We start from the raw sequence: 23,512 nt of genomic DNA on the forward strand, positions 1-23,512 counted from the left end.
CTTCTTTAGAGCAGAGGTCAGCACAATTTTTTTCTGTTTAGGCTTGTGGGCCATGTGGTCTCTCTCACAACTACTCTTTTTGTAGTGCAAAGTAGCTGTAGACAATACAGAAAAACAGAATGTGTTGCATATAAATGAAACTTTATATGCAAAAGGAGGATGATGAGCTAGTTTTGACCTTCAAACACAAGTGGCCAGCCCCTGCTCTAAACAGTGGTTCTCAAACTTTATGGTACCTCAGAATTGCCTAGAAGGCTTGTTCAAACACGGATTGCTGGCTCCCTTCCACCCACTCCAGAACTGCTGAATCCCCAAGTGATGTTGAAGCTATTAGTCCATGAATCACAGTTTGAGAATCACTGATTTAAAGTAGTGGTTCTCAAACTTAACTACATGTCAGAATCACTTACAGAAATTTTTAAATTCTGATGCTATACTCTAGATGACATAAATTGAAATCTCTGGGGAAGGGGTCAAATATTCTACTGTAAAGGTTCCAAACACTTGGGTCATGGCACACACTACTGGTGTGTTCAAAGATAGAGTAGACAGTATACATAGATGGCCACCAACAATTCCTCTCATTCTTCCATGTGCATGGCACTCTCCCGCCAAAATGTAGAGTTTATTTCCCTTTTCCTTGAATCTGAGGTAGCCCTGTGTCTTGCTTTGACCAAAAGAAGCAGAAGTGATCCTGTGTGATTTCCAGACCTAGGCCTTAAGAAGTCTTACACCTATTGATTTCACCCACTTGAAAGCCAGCCATCATATTAAGTCTGACTACCCTGATGGAGAGAGAGCACATTTTAAGAGAAAAGCTCCAGAAAAAAGACTAGAAAGGACAGGAGATGGGGATCCCTCGGTGGCTCAGTGGCTTGGCGCCTGCCTTCAACCCAGGATGTGATCTTGGAGTCCCAGGATCAAGTCCCACGTCAGGCTCCTTGCATGGAGCCTGCTTCTCCCTCTGCCTGTGTCTCTGCCTCACTCTCAATCTCTCTCTCTCTGTCTCTAATGAATAAATGAATAAAAGGAAGGAAGGAAGGAAGGAAGGAAGGAAGGACGGACGGAAGCCTGGCCAACTCCAGACATACTAGCCACCCCAGCTGATGTACCAAATATGTTGGATCCTCCAGCCACACACAAGCCACTCAGCCAACACCAACTGAAGTAGAGACAAGCTGCCCCCCTACCCTCCAAGGCCTACTCAAACACATGACAGTAGTTGGTTTAAGTCACTACATTTTGGGGTAGTTGTTAAACAGCCAGAGATAAATAAGATGTCAACAGTCATACATAAGATATTAGTGTTTATAATGGTATTGGGGGGCCGTTTTTTTTAAGAGAGGGAGGGGAAAGGGACAAGAAGAGTGAGAGGAAGAGAGAGAATTTTAACAGGTTCCACAGTCAGCACAGAGCCCAACACCGAGCTTAATCTCACAACCCTGAGCTCATGACCTCGCTGAAATCAAGAATCAGACACTTAAACTTAAGCCACCCAGGTGCCCTAGTGTTTATAAGTTTTCATAGTGAGTCAATAAATTGTAAACTATTTGGTACAATCATTCAGAAATTACCAACTGCTAAAATTATATTTTTTTGCTAAAAATAGATTTTAATATTATTTCTCTGATTTGCTCTGTAAAGTATTTAAATGCAGTAACTACTTTTTAACAAAATTACATAACTTTCCCCTGGGTTACCATTTGAATCATCCAAAACTATTTTAGTCACAGCTTGTCATCACTTCTTTGATTTGTACCCACTGTTAAAATATTTCATCTTTCTTTGGCTTTTATTTTCACAAATGTTTGCTATTAGTTCTTTTTCACATTTTTCCCACTAAGAAGGTATGTATGACTGTTTCTTTCATATCATCATTTGTTATGAGGTATTTCTATTAGAATACAATTATTTATTTCAGTTACTTCTTGATATTTATTATTATTGGATTTTTATGTTAATTAGCCAAACTCTGACTCCTGATGAAATTTCACTGTTTTATTTTTAATTATTAAAAAACATTTATTTCTCAAGATGAAATTAAGAACACATAATCTTTATGATGAGCACTGGGTGTTATATACAAGTGATGAATCACTAAATTCCACTCCTGAAACTAATATTACACTATATGTTAACTAACTGGAATTTAAATAAAAACTTGAAACAAATAAATGCACATAATCACTTAGATGGGATTGTGGGCATTTGCAGACTTAAAAACACTTTGAGGGTAACATTTATTGCATTAACTAAAATGAATTCATATTTCCTATTTTATTTATTAAAGGTTTCATTTTATTATCTTTCAACATATTTTTAAACGTTTTAAGAATGTAGAAAAATATACACACACATATCAATTTCTGAATCTTAAAACATATATTGGTTCATTTTCATACTTAAATAGCTATTTTACTGATTGTTGTTTGCCCGCCATAATGAACCAACTTTTCAATAAATAGTGCTAAAAAGTCATTACAGTCAGAATACAAACACTATGGTCCAAATTCTCCTCTTTGACCTATCTTTTTATATCAAAGTTACTAAATGAATCAATGGTAGAAGCAACCCATACAGGACTTCAACACATAATACACAGAAAAATATTTGTACTCTAAACTTCTGTAAACACAAAATAAGAAACAAAGTTATTTTATGAGATTAGTCACAACAATATCAGATTAAGAAACTAGTTACAGAGATGCCTGGGTGGCTCAGCAGTTGAACTTCTGCCTTCTGCTCAGGGAGTGACATATTAAATATGTTAGTATTTTAACATAATTTAATTTTAAAAATCTAAACAAGGATCCCTGGGTGGTGCAGCGGTTTGGCGCCGGCCTTTGGCCCAGGGTGCGATCCTGGAGATCTGGGATCGAGTCCCACGTCGGGCTCCTGGTGCATGGAGCCTGCTTCTCCCTCTGCCTGTCTCTCTGCCTCTCTCTCTCTCTCTCTCTCTCTCTCTCTGTGTGTGTGTGTGTGTGTGACTATCATAAATAAATAAAAATTTTAAAATAAAATAAAATAAAAATAAAAATCTAAACATTTTTCATCAACACCCAGATAGGACAGGACAGTTTCATGAAATCATCTATTGAGTGAATGAGAGTGAATTATAATATGGAAACCCAAACTTATAAAAAAAACAAAGCAAAGGGATTACACATTTTATAGAATTTATGCAGCAATTCAACCTAAAAGCTTCATTCAGCAAATAGTAAAATAGATATTCAAGTTCCTTACATCAATAGCAAATTAGAATCCAAGAGAGTCATCAGTAAAATTACAGAAATCTCTATGTTCCAGAAAAACAAGTTAGTATTCAAGCTAACTCCAGTACATAATAGAATGTAACACACATGACCTGCTCTGGAAAAGTCATGAGTTGGTATCTTACAAAGACGTGAGTTAAAGAGCAACCCTAGGAAATTCTCATTCTATAAGGAACACCAATATCCATTTTTACAGAAGAAATAAACCACAAAAGAATCCAAATAATTGTTTAAATGACCAGATAATCTCATTCCAATCTATGTTTAATCTTACTTGGCTAAAAACCCAAATGGCTCTATTATTTCAAACATTTATTTAAACTCATAATGCTATTCATAAATGACATCCATAGAATACCCAGCTTTTTATCCTGACACAAAGTGATACACCAAAACTTAAGCGTTACAAAGTCTGCTTTGGAATGTACACAGATTCCAGTGATTATTACATTTTAGGAAAGCAGTTTGTTTTATCCTATAAAACTTCCTCACCCTATAATGCTATGTAATTAAAATTCATTGTAGAGAATGGTACTAAAATAAAGCATTTCATGTACGTAGGCATTTCCCACACTTTACCAAATGGTTCTGAGATCATACTTAAATCTTATAATAAGTAATGCTTTATAATCTTAGAATGTTTATAACTAAAAGTCATCTAGTAAAGTCCATTCATTTTATAGAGGAGAAACATAAAGCTCAGAAAAACTGAATGACTTCCCTATGATAAGAATTAGGCAAGTATTAGGGATATTATAGTAAAAAAGAGATGTGTCATCCTTGTCCATATTCTAGTTAAAGTGAAGTATGCAGTATTATGATGAAGAATCTTTGCCTCAAATATAAGAACTCTGACACAAGTACATACAAGTCACTCCTCCTGGGAAAAAATAAAAGTACTTGTTAACAAGAAATAAAAAGGCCAGATAGAGCAGACAGCATAACAACTTTATAAAAGGAAAGGAAATTAAAAGAAAGTAAACAGAAAAGGCTTACAATTTCATACTTGTATCTAATAGTAGGAAAATTTCTGGAAAATATGCAAATAAAATTAGAAAGGCACTGAACATCTGAGTGTAGTATCAAAGAGTTTTCTATATATACATATATAGTATACATATAAACACACACAAGCTCACTAACCTATTGTCTTAAGACCTCTAAGACACGCAAAGTAATCTCCTGTTGGTTTGCATTTTTTTTTTTTTTTAAGATTTTATTTGACAGAGCACAAGCAGACTGAGTGGCAGGCAGAGGGAGAGGAAGAAGCAGGCTCCCCACAGAGCAGGGAGCCCAATATGGAGCTCGATCTTAGGACCCCAAGATCACTACCTGAGCTGAAAGCAGATGCCTAACTGATCGAGCCACCCAGGCTCCCCTTTTGCAAATTATTTTTAAAGCAACATAAATTTACAGTCAAAACAGAGATTCTGAAGTTTTTCAAGTGCCAGAAATAATAAAAGAAAAAATTTTTAAACATTGCATTAATTATCTTCCTAGTGTGTGCTGTCACTGATTCAACAAATTTTTATTCATGTAATGATTTTTTAAAAAACACTTAAAAGAGTTTTCAGGGATCCCTGGGTGGCTCAGCCGTTTAGCATCTGCCTTCAACCCAGGGCGTGATCCTGGAGTCCCAGGATCGAGTCCCACGTTGGGCTCCCTGCATGGAGCCTGCTTCTCCCTCTGCCTGTGTCTCTGCTTCTCTCTCTTTCTCTCTCTCTCTCTCTCTGTATCTCTCATGAATAAATCAATAAAATCTTTAAAAAAAATAAAATAAAAAAATAAAAGAGTTTTACTAAGTTCATAACCTCAGTCTCCTCAACTCTGCCCTGAGTAACTACTTTCTCTTTTTTTTTTTGAAGATTTTATTTATTCAAGAGAGACACAGAGAGAGGCAGAGACACAGGCAGAGGGAGAGGCAGGCTCCCTGCAGGGAGCCCGATGTGGGACTCGATCCTGGGACCAGGGGATCAGGACCTGAGCCAAAGGCAGACACTCAATCAGTGAGCTACCAGGCATCCTGTACTTTCTACCAAGAATGTTCTAGGTGGTAGTAGCAGAAATTAATACAACAAAGTGCCTGCAGTCATGGAACTTAGAGGACACAATAAATGAAGTACATACATACATTTAAGAAGCAAACCACACATTTGTACATCATCTGTGTGTGCGTGTGTATCCTCACGTGTGTGTGTGTGTGTGTGTGTGTGTGTGTGTGTAAGGCAGGGTAAAACAACATAAAGTGACCACAGCATGGCCAAGGAAGGTTTCTCTGAGAGGTTGTGACCTAAATAAAGTAAAGGAGATCCGTAGGAAGAGAAGGAATATTGTAAGGAAAATAGCCACACATAGACATGAAGGAAGAATATTCTGCACAGAACAGACAGCAAGTGCAAAGGTCCTAAGATGAAAACTACTCTGATGTGTTAACGAACAACAAAGAGTCCAAGTAGCTAGAGCTAAGAGAGCAGAGATGAGATCAGGGAGTTAGCAGCAAAAGTCTGATCACAGAGCTTGGTAGACCACGGTTAGGATTTTACTCTGAGAGTGATGGGAAGCTAGAACAATGGAATACTATAAGTTAATTTTTATTTTTAAAGTTCTTCCTGGCAGGGTCCCTGGGTAGCTCAGTTGGTTAAGCAACTGACTCTTGATTTTGACTGGGATCATGGTCTCAGGGTTGTGAGATCGAGCCCTGCACTGGGCTCTGTGTGGAACGTGAAGCTTGCTTAGATTTTTTCTTTCCCTCTGTCCCTAGCCACCCTCCCCCGCAATCATGCTCTCTCCCAAATAAGTAAGACAAAATAAAACAAGAGTTCTTCCCCGGCTGCTGTATACAGAGCTCCTTATAGAAGAAAAGAATCAGAAACACAAGCCGGGAAGCTATGATATAAGCCTCAACAAGAGATGGTAGTAGTTCAGACTTGGAGGCGGCAGGGAGACCATTGTTAGGGCGTATTCTGCTAATATGTTGGATATGGAGGATAGGAAAGAAGAAAAGTCATACAAGAAGTTTTAAGGATAAAAATCATTAAGTTGCACAATAATTTGCCTGCCAAAAAAAATATTTTTTTCCTCAGTGCAACCGGTTCTTAGTATTAAAGCCAAGATTGGAAAACAGCCGTCCCCCTACCCTGCCATGACCCTCCCACCCAACTCCAGATCCTTCCTGTTACGTCCTGTGAAGGTGAAAACTAGATTTGTCTGGAAAAGACACAGAATGCTCATGCCTGCCAAAAATATTTTCAAATTATAGCCTTTATGGCTGGTGTGCTGGTTAATTGCTGGTTTTCACCGCTGCATCACCCTCCCATGGGCTGGGTGCTGGAAACCTGTGAAGGATACTTCCTAGGCCTCCTTGCGTACAAAGAGGTTAGGTTCTGCCAGTGGAAGCCAATGTTAGACCAAGAGCAGGGCACAGAGGAAGCCACTGGCTTTTCTGTTTCCGTTCCGACACAGCCATCAGCGACCAGCTGTGGGCCACACCAACTTTGAGCGGCACTGGTGACCCATCTGGGCAGCTTCAATGGACTGCGGGCTCCTTTGGCCCTGCAGGCAGCCACAAGAAGGCAAGCTCCCGGCCCCCTGGCCAGGTAGCAGTGACCGTATTCTCAACCGTGCAATCCTTAGCAGCTCTGGCCGACACCACTTTCCCCCTTGTTTCTCCAGCCCCAGGTGCATTAACTCCTTCCCATATTTACTTATCTCTAGGTGGCATCACCTTAACTACTTTTTATTCCTCCAGCCCTTCCAACACTTTTGTAACCAATTCACTGCATTAAAATCTCCCAGAAATATCCTAAGTGGTTTCTGTTTTCCTGAATCTATGCCAACTGACACAGTAAAGAAAGGAGTATCCCTCTCCAGAGTCTACTTTCACATACTGTGTTCCTCATAACACCCTTACATATAGGCAGGGCAAATTTTATTATTCCCTTTATATGAAACAGAAAACTGAAAAATGAAAGTGATTATTAAAATACTTTGAAGATTTCTTGACAAAAAAAGCTTCAATGTAATACACATTTAAACAATTTATTTACCAAGTGTTTACCGTAACCATTAACTTTTCACATATAAAACTATAACAAAGAGTAAGGTATTCTTATGTAAAGCAATAATTTAAGACTTAACATTGATTTTAAGATTTTATTTATTTATTTGAGAGAGACAGAGAACATGAGCAGAGAGAGGAGCAGACAGAGAGGGAGAAGCAGACTCTCTGCTGAGCATGGAGCCCAATGTGAGGCTTGATCCTGGGACCCTGAGATCCTAGGACCTGAGCCTAAGGCAGACACTGAACTAAGCACCCAGGCACCCTAACACTTACACTGATTTAAAGAAAATATCAGAAACAAGACTATTTCAAAAGACACCATATTGTGAACAAAACATTTAACCTTTCATGTTAATTTCAAATCAATAGCTTTTATCACCCCAAATTAATTCTCACTATATTAAATTTTTAAAGAAGTTTAAATACAAACAATCACTTGATTTAAAAAGAAATCAGACAGACTATATGCTGGTATCTAAATCCACTAGAAGGTAAAAAGAGATTAAGAAGTCATCAAAAAAACAAACTGGTGCAAAAGATTAGAGCTAAAACCATAAAACTCTGAAGAAAATATATAAATAAATCTTCATGATCTGGGATTTGGCAATGGATTTTTTTTTTTTTTTTTTTTTTTTAGATTTCATTTATTTGACAGAGAGTAAGAACGATCACAAGCAGGGAGAGTAGCAGGCAGAGGAAGAAGGAGAAGCAGAGTAGACTCCCCAACGAGCACGGAGCCCATTGTGGGGTTCAATCCCAGAATCTGCGGATCATGACCTGAGCCGAAGGCAGACACCTAAATACTGAGCCACCCAGGCACCGCTGGATTTTGGATATGACCCCAAAAGCAGAAGTAACAGAAGAAAAAAATAGATAAATTGAATTTCATCAAAATTTACTTTTGTAATTTACTTTTGTGTATCAAAGGACTTTATCAAAAAAGTGAAAAGACCTAGAATGGGAGAAAATATTTATGTATCATTTATCTGATAAGAGTTGAATATACAAAATACAAAGAATTCAATTTTTAAAATTCCAATTTAAAAATGGGCAAAAGAGTTGAATGGTCAACAACGATAACAATGACAAGAGATACACAAACAGCCAATAAATATATGAAAACATGCTCAACTGCATTAAGCATCAGAGAAACACAAATCAAAACCACAGTGAGACGCTACTTCATACCTACTAGGATAGATAGCTATGACCAAAAAAATGGAAAATAATAAATGTTGATAAGGATGTGAAAAACTGGAACATTCATACATTGTTAGTAGAATGTAAAATGGCACAGGTTCTGTGAAAAATAGCTTAGTGGTTCCTCAAAAAGGAATTAGTATAGAAGTACCATATGAACCAGTAATTCCACACCTGGAATATTCAAAAGAACTGAAGTCAGGAACTGAAGCATTTATTTGTACATGCTAATTTTTGTATAGATAAAATTTGAAGTACAGTTAAAGTACATATTATCAGATAACTTTATCCTTAATTTGTTGACTAAAAAACAAAAAAAGAAAATCAAATAAACTAAGAACCAAAAATCAGCAAATTTTATAAATATTAAGCGTTGATATTCTTGTTCTAAACAGCTGCTAATAAATTTTTAAAACACCAAATAATTATATGACAGCCATATATTTTAAGCTTTTTTAAAAATTATAAGAAGCATGTGACACGGGACACCCGGGTGGCTCAGTGGTTGAACACTTGCCTTCGGCTGAGGGCATGATCTGGGGTCCTGGGATCGAGTCCCACACTGGGCTTCCTGCGAGGAGCCTGCTTCTCTCTCTGCCTATGTCTTTGCCTCTCTTTCCATGTCTCTCATGAATAAATAAGTAAAATCTTTTTTAAAAATTTTAAAAAGCATATAACACAAAAATTAACTCAAACTGGACTAAAGACTTATATGTAAGATCAGAACCCATAAAACTTTTAGAAGAAAACATAGGCAGTAAGTTCCTTAACATAAGTCTTGACAATGATTTTTTTGGATTTAACACCAAAACAAAGGCAACAAAAGCAAAAATAAACAAATGAGAACTACATCAAACTAAAAAGTTTCCACACTACAAAGGAACCCAGCAACAAAATGAAAAAGCAACTTACAGAATGGCAGAAAATATTTGTAAATCATATACCTGATATGGGGTTAACATCAAAAGCAAAACAAAACAAAAAAATTCAACTCAAGAGCCAAAAAAAAAAAAAAAACTGATTAAAAAATGGGCAGAAGATCTGAATAGACATGTTTTCAAAAAAAAAAAAAAAAACCATGCAGATGCCTGATACATGAAAAGATGTTCCACATCACTGATCATCAGGGAAATGTAAATCAAAATGCAATTAAACATCCTCTCACACCTGTTAGAATGGCTATTATCAAAAAGATAAGAAATAACAAATATTGGTGAGGAAACAGAGAAAAGGGAAACCTTGTGCACTGTTGGTAACAATGCAAATTGGTGTAGCCATTATGGAAAACAGTATGGAGGTTCCTCAAAAAATTAAACTTAAAACCACTATAATCCAGCAATTCCACTTCTGAGTATTATCGGAAGAAAGTGAAAACACTAACTTGAGAAGGTATCTCCATCCCCATGTTCACAGCAGCGCTATTTACAATAGCCAGGACATAGAAACAACCTAAATGTCCATAAATGGATGAATGAATAAAGAAGATACAGATACAAAGATGGATAGATAAATGTATGTATATGTACACATACACCTACGATGGAATACTATTCAGCTATAAAAAAAAATAATGAACTCCTGCCATTTGCAGCAAGATGGATGGACCCTGCAGGCATTATGATAAGTGAAATATATCAGACAGAAAAGGATAAATACTGTACAACTCCACTCAGATGTAAAATTTTAAAAATAATAACAAAAAATAAGCTTAAGGATATAGAGAACAGATGGGTCTAGTGGCTGCCTGAGGCAGACGTAGGGGTCAAAAGGTGTAAATTTCTAGTTATAAAATGAATATGTTGTGGGAATGTAATGCACAGCATGAGGACTACAGTAATAATACTGTAACGCAGGGGTGCCTGGATGGCTTAGTCAGTTAAGTAGCCAACTTTTGATTTCAGCTCAGGTCATGATCTCGCATCTGGTTCTGAGCTCAGTGTAGAGTCTGCTTGTCCCTCTCCTTCTGCTCCTTTCCCTGCTCTCTCTCAATCAAATAAATGAATAAACAAAATCTTAAAAAAAAATACTGTACTGCATATGTTTAACGTAGGTAAAAGAGTGGGTCTTGAAAGTTCCCATCACAAGAAAAAAAATGTATGGCTATATATGGTGACACATGTTAACTGGAATTTAATGTAGTGATCATTTTGCAAATATGCAAATGTAGAATCCTTACAGAGAATCACTGTATACATGAAACTATTATGATGTCGGGATCCCTGGGTGGCGCAGCGGTTTGGCGCCTGCCTTTGGCCCAGGGCGCGATCCTGGAGACCCAGGATCGAATCCCACGTCAGGCTCCCGGTGCATGGAGCCTGCTTCTCCCTCTGCCTGTGTCTCTGCCTCTCTCTCTCTCTCTCTGTCTCTGTCTCTGTGACTATCATAAATAAATAAAAATTAAAAAAAAAATTAAAAAAAAAAAAGAAACTATTATGATGTCAATTATACCTCAATAAAAAAAATTTTTAAAGAAGTATATAACTTACAAGCTATCACATTTTTAGTAAACTTTTATTACACAATTTATAAGGAAATTTACTGACATTTTAAAGGTAGTATACATCCCTCATTCTTAAAGGATAAAAGCCCTCAAATCTTAAATGCACATATAAATAGCTCAAAGAATACAGCAGTCTTTAATACTAGCAACTGATTAGACAAAGGGGATAAATTTTTAAGTATCTTTTTTTTTTAAGATTTTATTTATTTATTCATAGACACAGAGAGAGAGAGGCAGAGACACAGGCAGAGGGAGAAGCAGGCTCCATGCAGGGAGCCTGATGTGGGACTCGATCCCGGGTCTCCAGGATCGCACCCCAGGCTGCAGGCGGTGCCAAACCGCTGTGCCACCGGGGCTGCCCAATTTGTAAGTATCTTAAAAGAAATAGCTAAATTTAGAATAATGGCTTTACTTCTTCATTCTCAAAATAATTCCTTAAAAACCCACAAAGATTGGGACGCCTGGGTGGCTCAGCAGTTGGGCTGCTGCCTTCAGCCCAGGGCGTGATTCTGGAGTCCCACATTGGGCTCCCTGCAAGGAGCCTGCTTCTCCCTCTACCTATGTCTCCACTTCTCTCTCTCTCTCTCTCTCTCTCTCTCTCTCTGTGTGTGTCTCATGAATAAATAAATAGACCTTTAAAAAAAATACAAAGATACAACTAAAACCAAGAATTAATTTTTATGGGTATATACTTCATTGATACTAATTTCACTATATTAGAATGAGAAATAAAATATCTCTTTCTCTCATACACACACATACACACATTTTAATTCCCCAACTAAAAAGCTGGCAAATCAAAGTAACTGAATTACAACTTAAGTAATTTTATAAAATGCTGCCACTCAATGAAAGTACTAAATATTTACATGGTCATAGTAACACCTACTTATTGACACTTACTGTGTGAAAATTTATCATTTCTTGAAGACTGTCAGAAAACTTGGTCAAACTTGTCTAAGAGAAAGAAACCAAAAGAAAAACAGGTCATTAAAGAACCACTAAAATAGGTCACAAAAATGTTACTTCAGCATTTCTAACAGAAAGATCAAGTTACAATGTAAACAATAATAACATTTACTTCCGAGGATGATTTCATGGCATTACTTCATGGTCATGCTCTACAAAGAGGACAAGTGTACATGTGGTAGGTAACATAAAACCCCAGAATAGTCAAAGAATTAGTATTGTCATATCAATAGCAGTAGGCTAACAAATAATAATGGTACATATAAACCTAAAGGTAAAACTGAGTATATCAGTGCCCACTTAGGAATCTGTGAATCAAAGAAACATCAAAGTACATCCATTACCTAACCAGATATTATTCCCTCATGGAAGAAATATCATAATACCACATAATATAACAAAGGGTCTAAGTTAACCCAGCATAGCTACCTGACAAGAACTTTCCTAGGCAGCCCCATACATACAGTTAGATACTATTAAGATTCAAATGCTCTCTGCTTGCCCTAAAAGCTCCTACTAATAAGTATAATCCTTCTCTCCCTCCTCACGTCCTCTTGTAGATGATTCAGCTCACTTGGCAGAAGTAAACCTATATTCACAATGCAAATCAACCATCAATTTCTAACTATGCTAGAAAACAGGATTATACAATACCAGTAGGTCATAGCTTTTTTTATTTGCAAATTTAAGGACCATTATAACTACTAATAAGGTAGATGGATGCATAGTTCTTTAATAGTTTGTTAAACTTATCATATTAATAATTTTAGAAATACTAACCTCAACTACAGCATCATTACTAGAATACTGTGCCAGGTCTCGAATCCCATTCATGAACTGTTTATTTGCAACACAGAAGGCCTTTCCGGTATCAATCATTGCAATACAAAGTTTCACAAGCTGAAAAAGAAAATCATTACACCAGATTGAAAATAATTATACAAATTAGTTGAACAAGTGCTAGCAATAGCTACGAGTTAGCCTAGATAAGATAAATAATGGTTCATCAATAAGGCCGAAAAAGACTAACTGAAAATTGTTCTTTTTAACTCTGACTTACAAAGCAAATTCATAGGAGGCTTGTACTGAAAAAAAGTTGACCCTTTGGAACCCAGAGGCTATATGGTAACAACAATAAATCATTTTATTAAGTCAAATTTGATCCCATAAATTAACTCCATAAAAATTTATTAAGCCCCTCTTAGAAGAAAAACAGGGGGGATCCCTGGATGGCGCAGCGGTTTGGCGCCTGCCTTTGGCCCAGGGCGCGATCCTGGAGATCCGGGATCGAATCCCACGTCGGGCTCCCGGTGCATGGAGCCTGCTTCTCCCTCTGCCTGTGTCTCTGCCTCTCTCTCTCTCACTGTGTGCCTATCATGAATAAATAAAAATTAAAAAAAAAAAAAAAAACCGGCAACTTCAGGCAGAACAAGCAGTATGCTAAAAAATACATGAATTAAAAACAAAACCTGTGGTATGTTGGAGGAAAAGGGAGCAAATTGGTGTGTTCGATTAGTGATGCTAGGCATTTCAGTGTCACTCTACCAACACAAACACCTGAATTGATTAACCAACCATATTTCTCCAATGCCTACTGTTTTAGGCATTGTGCTAATCATAAAATTGAGACTTTCATTTTTCTTACTCTGTAATTCTTTTCCTCCCTCTCTTTCTTTTTTCCAACCTTATTTTTCTACTTTCATTCAAACAGAATATTTTCTTTATTTATTATTTTTTTTTATTTTTTTAAAGACTTCATTTATTCATGAGAGACACACAGAGAGGCAGAGACACAGGCAGAGGGAGAAGCAGGCTCCATGCAGCGAGCCCGATGTGGAACTCGATCCCAGGACTCCAGGATCAGACCCTGGGCCAAAGACAGGCACTCAACCACTGAGCCACCCGGGCTTCCCGAACATTTTCTTTAAACAAATAAAATCTTGGGTGAATACATATATTTTAAAAAAGAAGTGAGAGAAAAAAAAATAAAAAAATAAAAAAAAAAAGAAGTGAGAAAGAAGGATACAGAAGGGACAATAGGGAACACTAAAAAGGGGGTAAAGAGAAAAAATAAACCCTTTAGAAAACATCTAAAGGATCTCAGAAGTATAATTTAAAACTGTTACCCTAGGACCTAGAGGAACAAAAATTAAAAACATAAGGTCTGCTCTCAGATGCTCTATTCTAACCAGCAGACAAGCAGATAAATTCTATGCAGCAACACAACTGCTATGCATGACAAAAAAAACCATGCATGATCAAACAAAGGAAGAACACCTAACCAGGACTTTGGACATCAGGGAAGGATTCCTGGAAAAGGTAACACTTGAAAAAAGCCCTGAAGGCCAACAAGAATTAGCCAATCAAACAAGAGTAATGGGAAGATTCTACTCTAGGAAGAGTGTGTGCTAAGGCCCAGCAGCTATGTGGGCAGGGCAAACCAGAGGCACTAAGTAGCTTAAAGCAGTATGAAAATGTAGGGCATTAAAAGTGTGATGTTGAAAATATATGCAAGTCCAGATCAGGACAAGCCTTGTATACAATGCTAAAAGGTTCACATTTTGTATAAAAGAAAATGGGAAGACACTGGTGAGTTCACCAGAGTTCCATCTTAGAATGATGATGTAAAATGATAAAACGTAAAGACAAGGAAATAGAAGATAAGGAGATTAGACCAAAAACCATGACAGGCTGAATTAGGCAGTAAGCAGGGAGAAAAACTAGGAGACAAATTCAAGAATTACAGTCAAGTACCCGTGTACAGTTATGTAGACTGCGTCCCACCAAGGGTAAAAATAGGAGCTGAAATCCAGCCTGAGCTCTGCTTGCCATGAGCTACATCTGCTAATTCCACAAAGATACATTAAACTGGCCAGCAAAGATTTTTTATTTCACTGTTAGGCCTGTGAGGTGGCCCTGAATTTAATGGGCCTGTGATATTAGCCAAGTGGAAAGTTAATCAAACACAAGTGAAAGCTGATGTCTGAAACAAAAAAGAGGAGTATGCTGTAGATACAGATATAGAAGTCATCAACAAATATACAGTTATCAGTGTTACAGTGCTATATCCTAGACAGAAAGCAGTGTTCTCCTCTAGGAAAGAGATTAAAGGATGATTAATTTTTCACTGGGTACACACTTTGAGGTTTATATCACATAAGAAATACTACTTATTCAACAAATTACATAATTAAAAAACAATTAAAAGGTTCCACAACACAACAAATTAAATAATTTTTTAAAATTAAACTAAAAGGTTCCATAAAAACAGAGAGGTTGGTACATTACGGTTAAAAACAAAGGCTTGTGGGCTTAGTTAGCTTAGGTTCAAATCCTGCTGCCAGGGCAGCCCAGGTGGCTCAGCGGTTTTAGCACCGCCTTCAGCCCAGGTCCTGATCCTGGAGACCTGGGATCAAGTCTCGCATCGGGCTCCCTGCATGGAGCCTGATTCTCCCTCTGCCTGTGTTTCTGCCTCACTCTCTCTCTCTGTGTGTCTCATGAATAAATAAAATCTTAAAAAAAGAAAAAAAATCCTGCCATATTAACCACGTAAACGATCCTGAATGACCTCAACCTTAGTAAACTTAAGTTTCTTCTCTCTGAAATGATCAGAATGGTACCAAACTATATAGTTACTAAAAAAGAATTAAAATAATGCACATAAAAATCTTAGGGCAAACCATTACTGGCACATGGTAATTACTAAAGATTTACATTTTCTTGTCAGAGTTTTCTTGTTTGCTTTTGGTTTTCTGTCTTGTTTTGTTTCTGTTGCAGGGAAGCTTGAACACTTTCTACTTAAAATAAAGAGTGGTAGAGAAAGAAAAGGAAAAAGATGGCTAAAGCAAAGTCCTGAGAAGTTAAGAGTTTGGAATTACATAAGAAAGGGGATACGATACTTTTATCACTCAAATGGGAGGAAAAGTGAAAAAAGAAAAGGACAGATTCTAAATTTCTAGGTTAGGAGTAAGAAATAAAAGTGTTCCCACCAAAAGGAAGATAGAGTCAAAGTCATGTACTAAGAAAGAAGAACAAAGTGATAAATCATAAGAAAACAGAGAAGTATAGCAGCAGTTAACAGTATAACAAGATAACCTGAATAAGTCTTGGAAAATTTGTTTAACATCAAAAATTCCAGAAATGTGAAGCTCCACCAGTTGGTTTCACCAATTGTGTAACTTCTCCTATAGAGTTCTGTAGCCCAGATATGACACAGAGAAAATACAGATGGTTAGATTAATAGAGTGAAAATTCTGTGGAGTGGGTCTTATGGAAGGGAAATGAAGGCCTTCAGGAGAAAAATATGATGGAATAAAATTAAGAGTAGACTGAAAGGGTTCACAGCAGTATTAGTCATACTAGCCAAAAAGTGGAAACCACCTAAATGTCCATTGAGTGATGAATGGATAAACAAAATGTGGCATATCCATACAAAGGCATATAACTCAGCCATAAAAAGGAAATACTGGAACATGTTACATGTGCAGACAAATCTTAAAAACATCATGCTAAGTGAAAGAAGTCAGTCACAAAAGGCCATATTATGATTCTGTTTATATGAAATGTTCAAAATAGGCAAATCCCATAGACAGAAAATAGATTAGTGGTTGCCAGAGGACGAAGGACAAAGAAAATTTGGAGTGACTGCCAACAGGTACAGGATTTCTCTTGAAGATAATAGAAATGCTCTGGAATTACAGTGGTGAGGATTGCACAATACTGTGAATATGCTGAAAACATTGAATTGTACACTTTAAAATGATGAATTTTATATTAGGTGAATTTTACCTCTAAAAATGCCCCCCCCCAAAAAAAAAAAAAAAAAAACCACACTGAAAGGGAAGTGAGTTTAAAAGGGATCTAAAATATCAGAAGTTTATAGACTGGAATACTAGAAGGCTAGCTAGGCTTGAAGATCAGAAGCAGGGACCCCTGGGTGGCTCGGTGGTTGAGCATCTGAGCATCTGAGCCTTTGGCTCAGGTCGTGAACCCCCAGTCCTGGGATCGAGTCACACGTCAAGCATGGAGCCTGCTTCTCCCCCTGCCTATGTCTCTACCTCTCTCTGTGTGCCTCTCATGAATAAAATAAGATCTTAAAAAAAAGAAGAAGATCAAAAGCAGAAGTGAAATGAGAACTGGAAAGACTAGAGTCTCAGGTAAGAAATTAAGAGATTAGCATTCCAGAGTTGCAAGATGAGAACTTTGAATGGGAAGGCATAGCTATGACCATGAAAACAGGTATGAGAATTAGAATAGAGGTCACCATTACCGGACTTGGAAAGACAATGGAATTGCATATAGCATAACCACACATATACTGCAGCTATTCAGGGGGAAAGGCTGACTTGGTGATAGAAAATTTGCCAGCTGAAAAATCCTTAGTAGATGACACTGATGGCAGGTATAACCCAATAATACAAGCCTACAAATCTTCCCTAAGAGTAAATATCAAAATAGTCAAAAATATCAAGCTAGTAGCCCCAATTCATTCAAAAGTTCTTTTTACTAAATTGATAAACATTATGTTACAGCACTTTTCCAGATGATGAGAATATAAACAACTTATCCCTGACTGTCCCGGAGTAAGTAACAACCTAAGTCTCATTTTTCTCATGAGCAAACTGGGTGTAATACCAACTTTGCAACATGTTGTGACAGTTGGAGATAATAGAAGTAAAACTTAGCACTTGATACATAGTAAGTGCACATCAAATGAGGGGGTTTTTTCCCTTCAAAAACTGTCTTCAAGGAGCTAATAATTTGTTGAAGAGATACCATCATTAACATTTACTTAGAACATACCATGTGCTAAGAACCACGAAAAGCATTTAAAATATACTAAAACACCATATTCTCATATTAACTCTCTGAGACAGATAACTCTAATTTTACCCTTTTTTGGAGATGAGAAACTGAGGCACAGGAAGGTTGAGGAACTTGCTCAACACCAAATAGCTTAGTAAGTGGTAGAGCCAGATTCAAATGCAGGCAGTCTTACTCCAGGCTTTGTGTTCTTAACTATCAGGCCATGCTACAATCCCAAGACTACAATAATATAGTAAATCTAAATGGAAGTATGTGCAAGAAAGAATACTAAGTATGAAAGAACCTAGGTATGGTAGTACTTGAACTGTGGTTTAAAGAGTATCTGCTTAACATACAGGGAACAAGCATTCCAGTGAGAAGAAGCAACAGACACAGAAATCACGTCTCGAGCACCAAGGTGCTCCTCGGTGCTGCCAAGGCTAGGACAGCTGACAGAAAGGATGTGTCTTTGGACCCAGCAGAACGAAGCCAGGCATGCAGCGCTACTCTCCACAAGGAGGAAAAGTACTGGTAACATATATTATAAGCAAAATAATGTAAGCTAAGTCATCAAGCCAGTTTATCCTGCTGGTGGCATGATTTACAGTGATATTACAGGTGGAACTAGCCTCGCACAAAGTTATGAAATCACATACTAATCCTAGGCAACCGTCCCCTCCTCTAGTCCTTCGGTGCCATCACCTTCCATGACAACCATTTCTTCCTCTTCTCTGGTTCTCCTCTCTGTGAACTCCTCAGAATTCTAAAGGAAAATGACAGATACTAACCTATGAATTGGGAGAGGGACATTTTATAAGAAATCAAGATCATAACTAGAGAAATATAAAAGTAAGTATGGACCTTCTATTCAGATGGAAAATAAGATTTTTTTAAATGTCAAAATTTCCACGATGCCTTTATTAGCCCTTTGGGTAATAAGCACTCTAGAAAGGGCTTAGAGATCTTAGTATTGATTGCCAATATTTTTTTTTAAGATTTTATGTATTTATTCATGAGAGACACACAGAGAGAAAGAGAGGCAGAGACACAGAGAGGCAGAGGGAGAAGCAGGCTCCACACAGGGAGCCCGACGTGGGACTCGACCCAGGACTCCAGGATCACACACTGGGCCGAAGGCAGATGCTCAACCTCTGAGCCACCAAGGTGTCCCAACTACCTCCCAAAATTATTGTAAAAATCAAAGAACATAGACACGTTCTAAGCATTTAGATGCTTAGAACTAAGCATATAAGCACTAAGCATATAAATCAAAGTGTTTTTGAAAACTACAGTGTACAATACAAAAATAACTTATTACTAAATATTTTCTAAAAGTTCTGTTTTACATACATGATACTACTACTTTATATAGTTTCTACACTATTTACATTATATATATATACACATACGTTTCACAATTTCAAAACATTTTAAAACCTTCAGCATATTTTATATTCTTGCTATTCAAAGTGCAGCCCATGGAACAACAGCATTGGTGTCATCTGGAATCTGATTAGAAACACAGAATCTCAGGTACCCCAGACTTACTGAATCAGGATCTGCATTTTTGCAAGATCCCCAGGTGTTTCCTATGCACAGTACAGTTTGAGAAGCACTGCTTTACACGGCATATCATTTACAATAATTAAATAAGAAGCTATTTTCAGAAAAGGTACTTCAAGCATGTGCATCTGATTTATCTCCATAAATTGTAAGAGAGATATTTCAGTAAACAATGGTTACTTGAAACCAGAAGCCATGTGTTACTCATTTTCATATTTCTTCCTGTTTTATAGCAATATTTCTTAGCTAAAGGAAAGATGATTAATAATTAATACAGAAGATAGGAATCAATGTACATTCACCGTTGAATAGAATATGAACGTTTAATATCAATTATTAAATATACACTAAGCATTTCTGGCCTTAGCTGTAAAAAATGGAATCAGTATTTTAAATTTCGTTTATACTTAATGTATCCAGATTCACACTTATAAACAAGAACAGTCAGGTTATATATGAAAACCACTGAGCACTGAAAAGACAGGCAACCTTTTGGATGGAAAAGAAAACAACAAGGGTATCTAGTTAGCTTTGAAGGCAGATTGTTCAAGTTCTTGTTCTGGCACTTGTATTTTCAAAGTCTCTCGTGTCTACAGCCTCAATCTCCCTGCGTGTAAAATTGGGATGATAGTAACATTTATCCTCATAGAGATAAAATCAAAAAGTAACATGAATCACCTAATACTAAAGGCACAAATCACTATTAATGTCTTAAAATCTTTAAGTAAAGTTCACCTTATCGAGCTTTAGTTCCAATTCGGCCACATCTCCTTCTACTTCTTCCAAAGCAGCCCTAGAAAAATCATACACGAAACAGGTTACCATGTGCTGGCTCTTCTCAGGTACCTGTCCCCCCAGGTCCACCCTCCAACCTCCTTCCTCCCCTCTAAGTTATCATGTGTTTAAATGTTACTTTACTTTTGGAAAATAACTCAATGAAAAAAGATATGAATACTTAAAAACTACACTTCACATTAAGTAATAATTACGTTAGAATGAAGTGTAAATACTCCATTAACACGCGATGTAACAGATTAATACTATTACTGTTTAAGGTAATGAGAGAACACATTAGACTGATTCAAAGCAATCATGTTACTCAAATTAATAACACTAATTTGAAGTATTTAGCACGTTTGTGGGTTTTTTTAATGAGGAAGAAATTTTAAAAGTTGAGCCTTAACAAAGCTCAGATTTCTACTCAATAAAGCGCACCTAACCAAGTAACAGAGCATCCTTGGCAACCAAAAAGGAAAGGCTTTTTACTTTTATAAATAGTTCAGAAAAATGTCAGCCTTGTTTAAGCCTTTTGTTTCCCACGTATTTTTAAGAAATCAGTAGATACTCTTAATTGTCAGGAGAATTATAACATTCTAATACTTGTTAGTACTTGGTATCACACCACAGGCAACATTCCAAAATTGGAAATTTGGAACAAAACAGAAGCAACTAGAACTTCTAAGGATAACAAGATTTTACACTTAAGAGTTAAGATATAACAAAACACAATTCATCTACTTTAAGCCATCTAACCCACTTGCAGGTACCTGCTTGATAAACTAGCAACATCCCAGTAGTTATTTTATAAATTAACCAAATTTGTTTCAAAGGACACAACAGTGGGGGATTAACCATCCAAAAAAGTTATTTTGAACTCTGAGTAAGAAATTCTCAGTTAGATAACAAATCTAAGAAAAAGATGGCTAAAATATAAGCTCTATTCCCAGAAGAACCCACTTAACCTCGGGGTCATGTCCGAATAACCATTTTTATCAGCTTGTAATTCTACTTCTCTACCTGGTAACATTTACTGAAAAAAGTTTTTAATCTCCTGATCACTGGGGAGTCTGCTTGTCCCTCTCTCTCTGGCCTTCCCCCTGCTTGTGCTCTCTCTCTTAAGTAAATGAAAAGTTTTTAAAGATTGTATTCATTTATTAGAGAAAGAGAGGGAAAGGAAATACCAATAATGTTTTATTTTGATCAGATGGGAAATTACATCTTTTCCACAGAAAAAAATCAGTACTATGATAGAAAGCTATGTTTCCATTTCACCCTCCTCCTCCAACAGCCTGAATTTCTTGTCCAGGCGGTTAGCTTATTCAAGCAGGTGAAATGCCACTATAATTACAGTGAGAATTAATATCATACTACTGTGCCACAAAAGAAGGTGGGGGAAGAGATAGCCTCTATTGTGCTGGGATCAATAAATCAACAGTGCTGAGTAACTGGTTAACAGTCCCTTCCAGCAAGTAAAGGGTATAAAGTTAGAATGAAGATACTAGTCATTTAAAAAGGGGTAAGGTCACTTTAATGAGAAAAAAAGAGGATTAAAAAACTACAAACGTGGAGACTACTACATAATGTTGTCTTCAAATGAGCCCAGAAAAATAAAACCTGAAGAAAAAGGTATTTCTGTGGTGAAATCACAATAAACTTAGGAAGATATACCTCTAAAAAAAAATTTTTTATGTTGACTTTCTACAGTCAGTCCATTCCCAAGAATCGTATCACTGCAGTTAAGTTTGAGACCATAGAGAAATAAAAGTTACCATCACTGTTGAAAGAATTAAAATCAAATGTTCACCCAAAGCAGTTAAACTACAATGCTGACCCTATTGGCGGCACCATGGTCAGTACCTTAGGGAGGAGAGAGCACGGTCCCCTGCACGGCTCATAACCGGGGTACAGTAGGCAGCTCTGAGGAAAGAACACTGTGCCTGATAATACTGTCAAGACAACCACGTATTTCAAATAAGTTGGGACTCTCAGCAGACTCACAATGGAAGAAAGGAGCAAGATGGTAGGGGACATCTAGGGCCACGCCCAGACAAAACTGTCAAAGATTATAATCAGAGACCATATTTGCCCTTTCGTGGCTGTTCCCCTTCATCCTTTTCAGGAACTGAAAATGGCACTTAAGCCACAGGATATCCTGCAAATTGGAGAAGGTAAAGATCCGCATACTGGGTCTTTCAGGGTTCTGTCTATGACATAGCTTAGGCTGCTAAACAAATCACATCTATAACTTTTCCAGGTTCCCTGTTACCAAAAGAATCCATTTTAGTACATGATGAAAAAAATTCTGCCATATATTTTCACTGTGTTTTACAATTCGCATGGGGCACCTGCATGTATGATATAGCATTTGCTATATTAATAGCACAGAATAGTAATATGAACTAATGAAGAGAAAAACCATTAACAGGAAATGAGCTACAACCCCAGAATCTTGAATTGGAAGAAACTCTTGGCAAATTGCTGAATGTCAGAACTGTTTAATGGAAGTAGAACAGCTGTGTTTAGAAAAGCATTTCATGTAGTATTTCATCTCCATTAAAACCCTGCAATATAAGGTCTGTAAACAGGATACAGAAGAACACAAATTTAAGAGCCTAATAAAGAGACTTGGGGTTTTAGAGACACTGTTCACATAGTAAATTTGTGACACTGAAGTGCCTTCTTCTCAGTGGAATGAGCACCTTACCACTACCAGCTCCACAAAGCACCCTATATTCACATCAAATAGAACACCTGGCTCTCACTACGATAATTCAACTTTTGGTCTTGTTGCCTAAACTGAGAGACATGAGTAGAGACTATAGTCCATTTAGCTATCTATCCCTAGTTTATTTAGTTACATTTGTTTACTGGATGGATAAATGCATCATTAAGAAAAATTACCTAATCTGGAGCACAAGACCACTCATGATGGCTATACCTGCATCTCAGTGCACACGTGTTTATGTGTAATTTCCCAGTTCCCTCTTTCTCCAAATTTTAGTCATTCCACTCTGCCTCTAGAGCTTCATACAGATGTTACTATAAAAGCCTTTAAAGAAAATAAAAGAAAAAAGAATCCACAAATAATTGCACAAATGTCAAAATAGATTTACAATGAGTCAGGTCTTTCCATATATAAGGATAAGTCTATATACCTTTACCTAACCATTATTATAATACCTACAACTTCTTCTACAGTTGAAAGAAAGAGGAAATTCTTGTAATGTAACACTCTAGACAGAATATACACTAATACAGGATTTGGATTTCTAAAACAGGGCTGGAAAGAAACCTCAAAGGTTCTAAGGAGGAATTCACTGTAACACCACCACAAAATTACATTAACATGATTCCATAACTACA

General features: G+C 37.0%; 1 protein-coding gene across 8 annotated transcripts in view; it reads right to left on the reverse strand.

Annotated features, from left to right (window-relative positions):
* Window positions 1–23,512, reverse strand: part of ACAP2 (ArfGAP with coiled-coil, ankyrin repeat and PH domains 2) — a 130,730-nt gene that overhangs the window by 65,068 nt on the left and 42,150 nt on the right. For 7 of the 8 annotated variants that reach the window (XR_013372262.1, XR_013372261.1, XM_077883874.1 and 4 more), the window contains exons 2-4: window positions 20,105–20,162; window positions 12,782–12,901; window positions 11,936–11,989 (exon numbers count right to left, since the gene is read on the reverse strand). Coding sequence is in view for 6 of the 8 variants with exons in the window: in XM_077883874.1 (XP_077740000.1) it covers window positions 11,936–11,989; window positions 12,782–12,901; window positions 20,105–20,162 (232 nt within the window). In the remaining 2 variants the exon portion in view is untranslated. Of the gene's footprint in view, window positions 1–11,935; window positions 11,990–12,781; window positions 12,902–20,104; window positions 20,163–23,050; window positions 23,092–23,512 lie in introns of those variants that run through there. The other variant, XM_077883872.1, reaches the window with a different exon arrangement.

Source organism: Canis aureus, chromosome 35 (assembly GCF_053574225.1).
Source record: "Canis aureus isolate CA01 chromosome 35, VMU_Caureus_v.1.0, whole genome shotgun sequence".
NCBI lineage: Eukaryota > Metazoa > Chordata > Mammalia > Carnivora > Canidae > Canis > Canis aureus.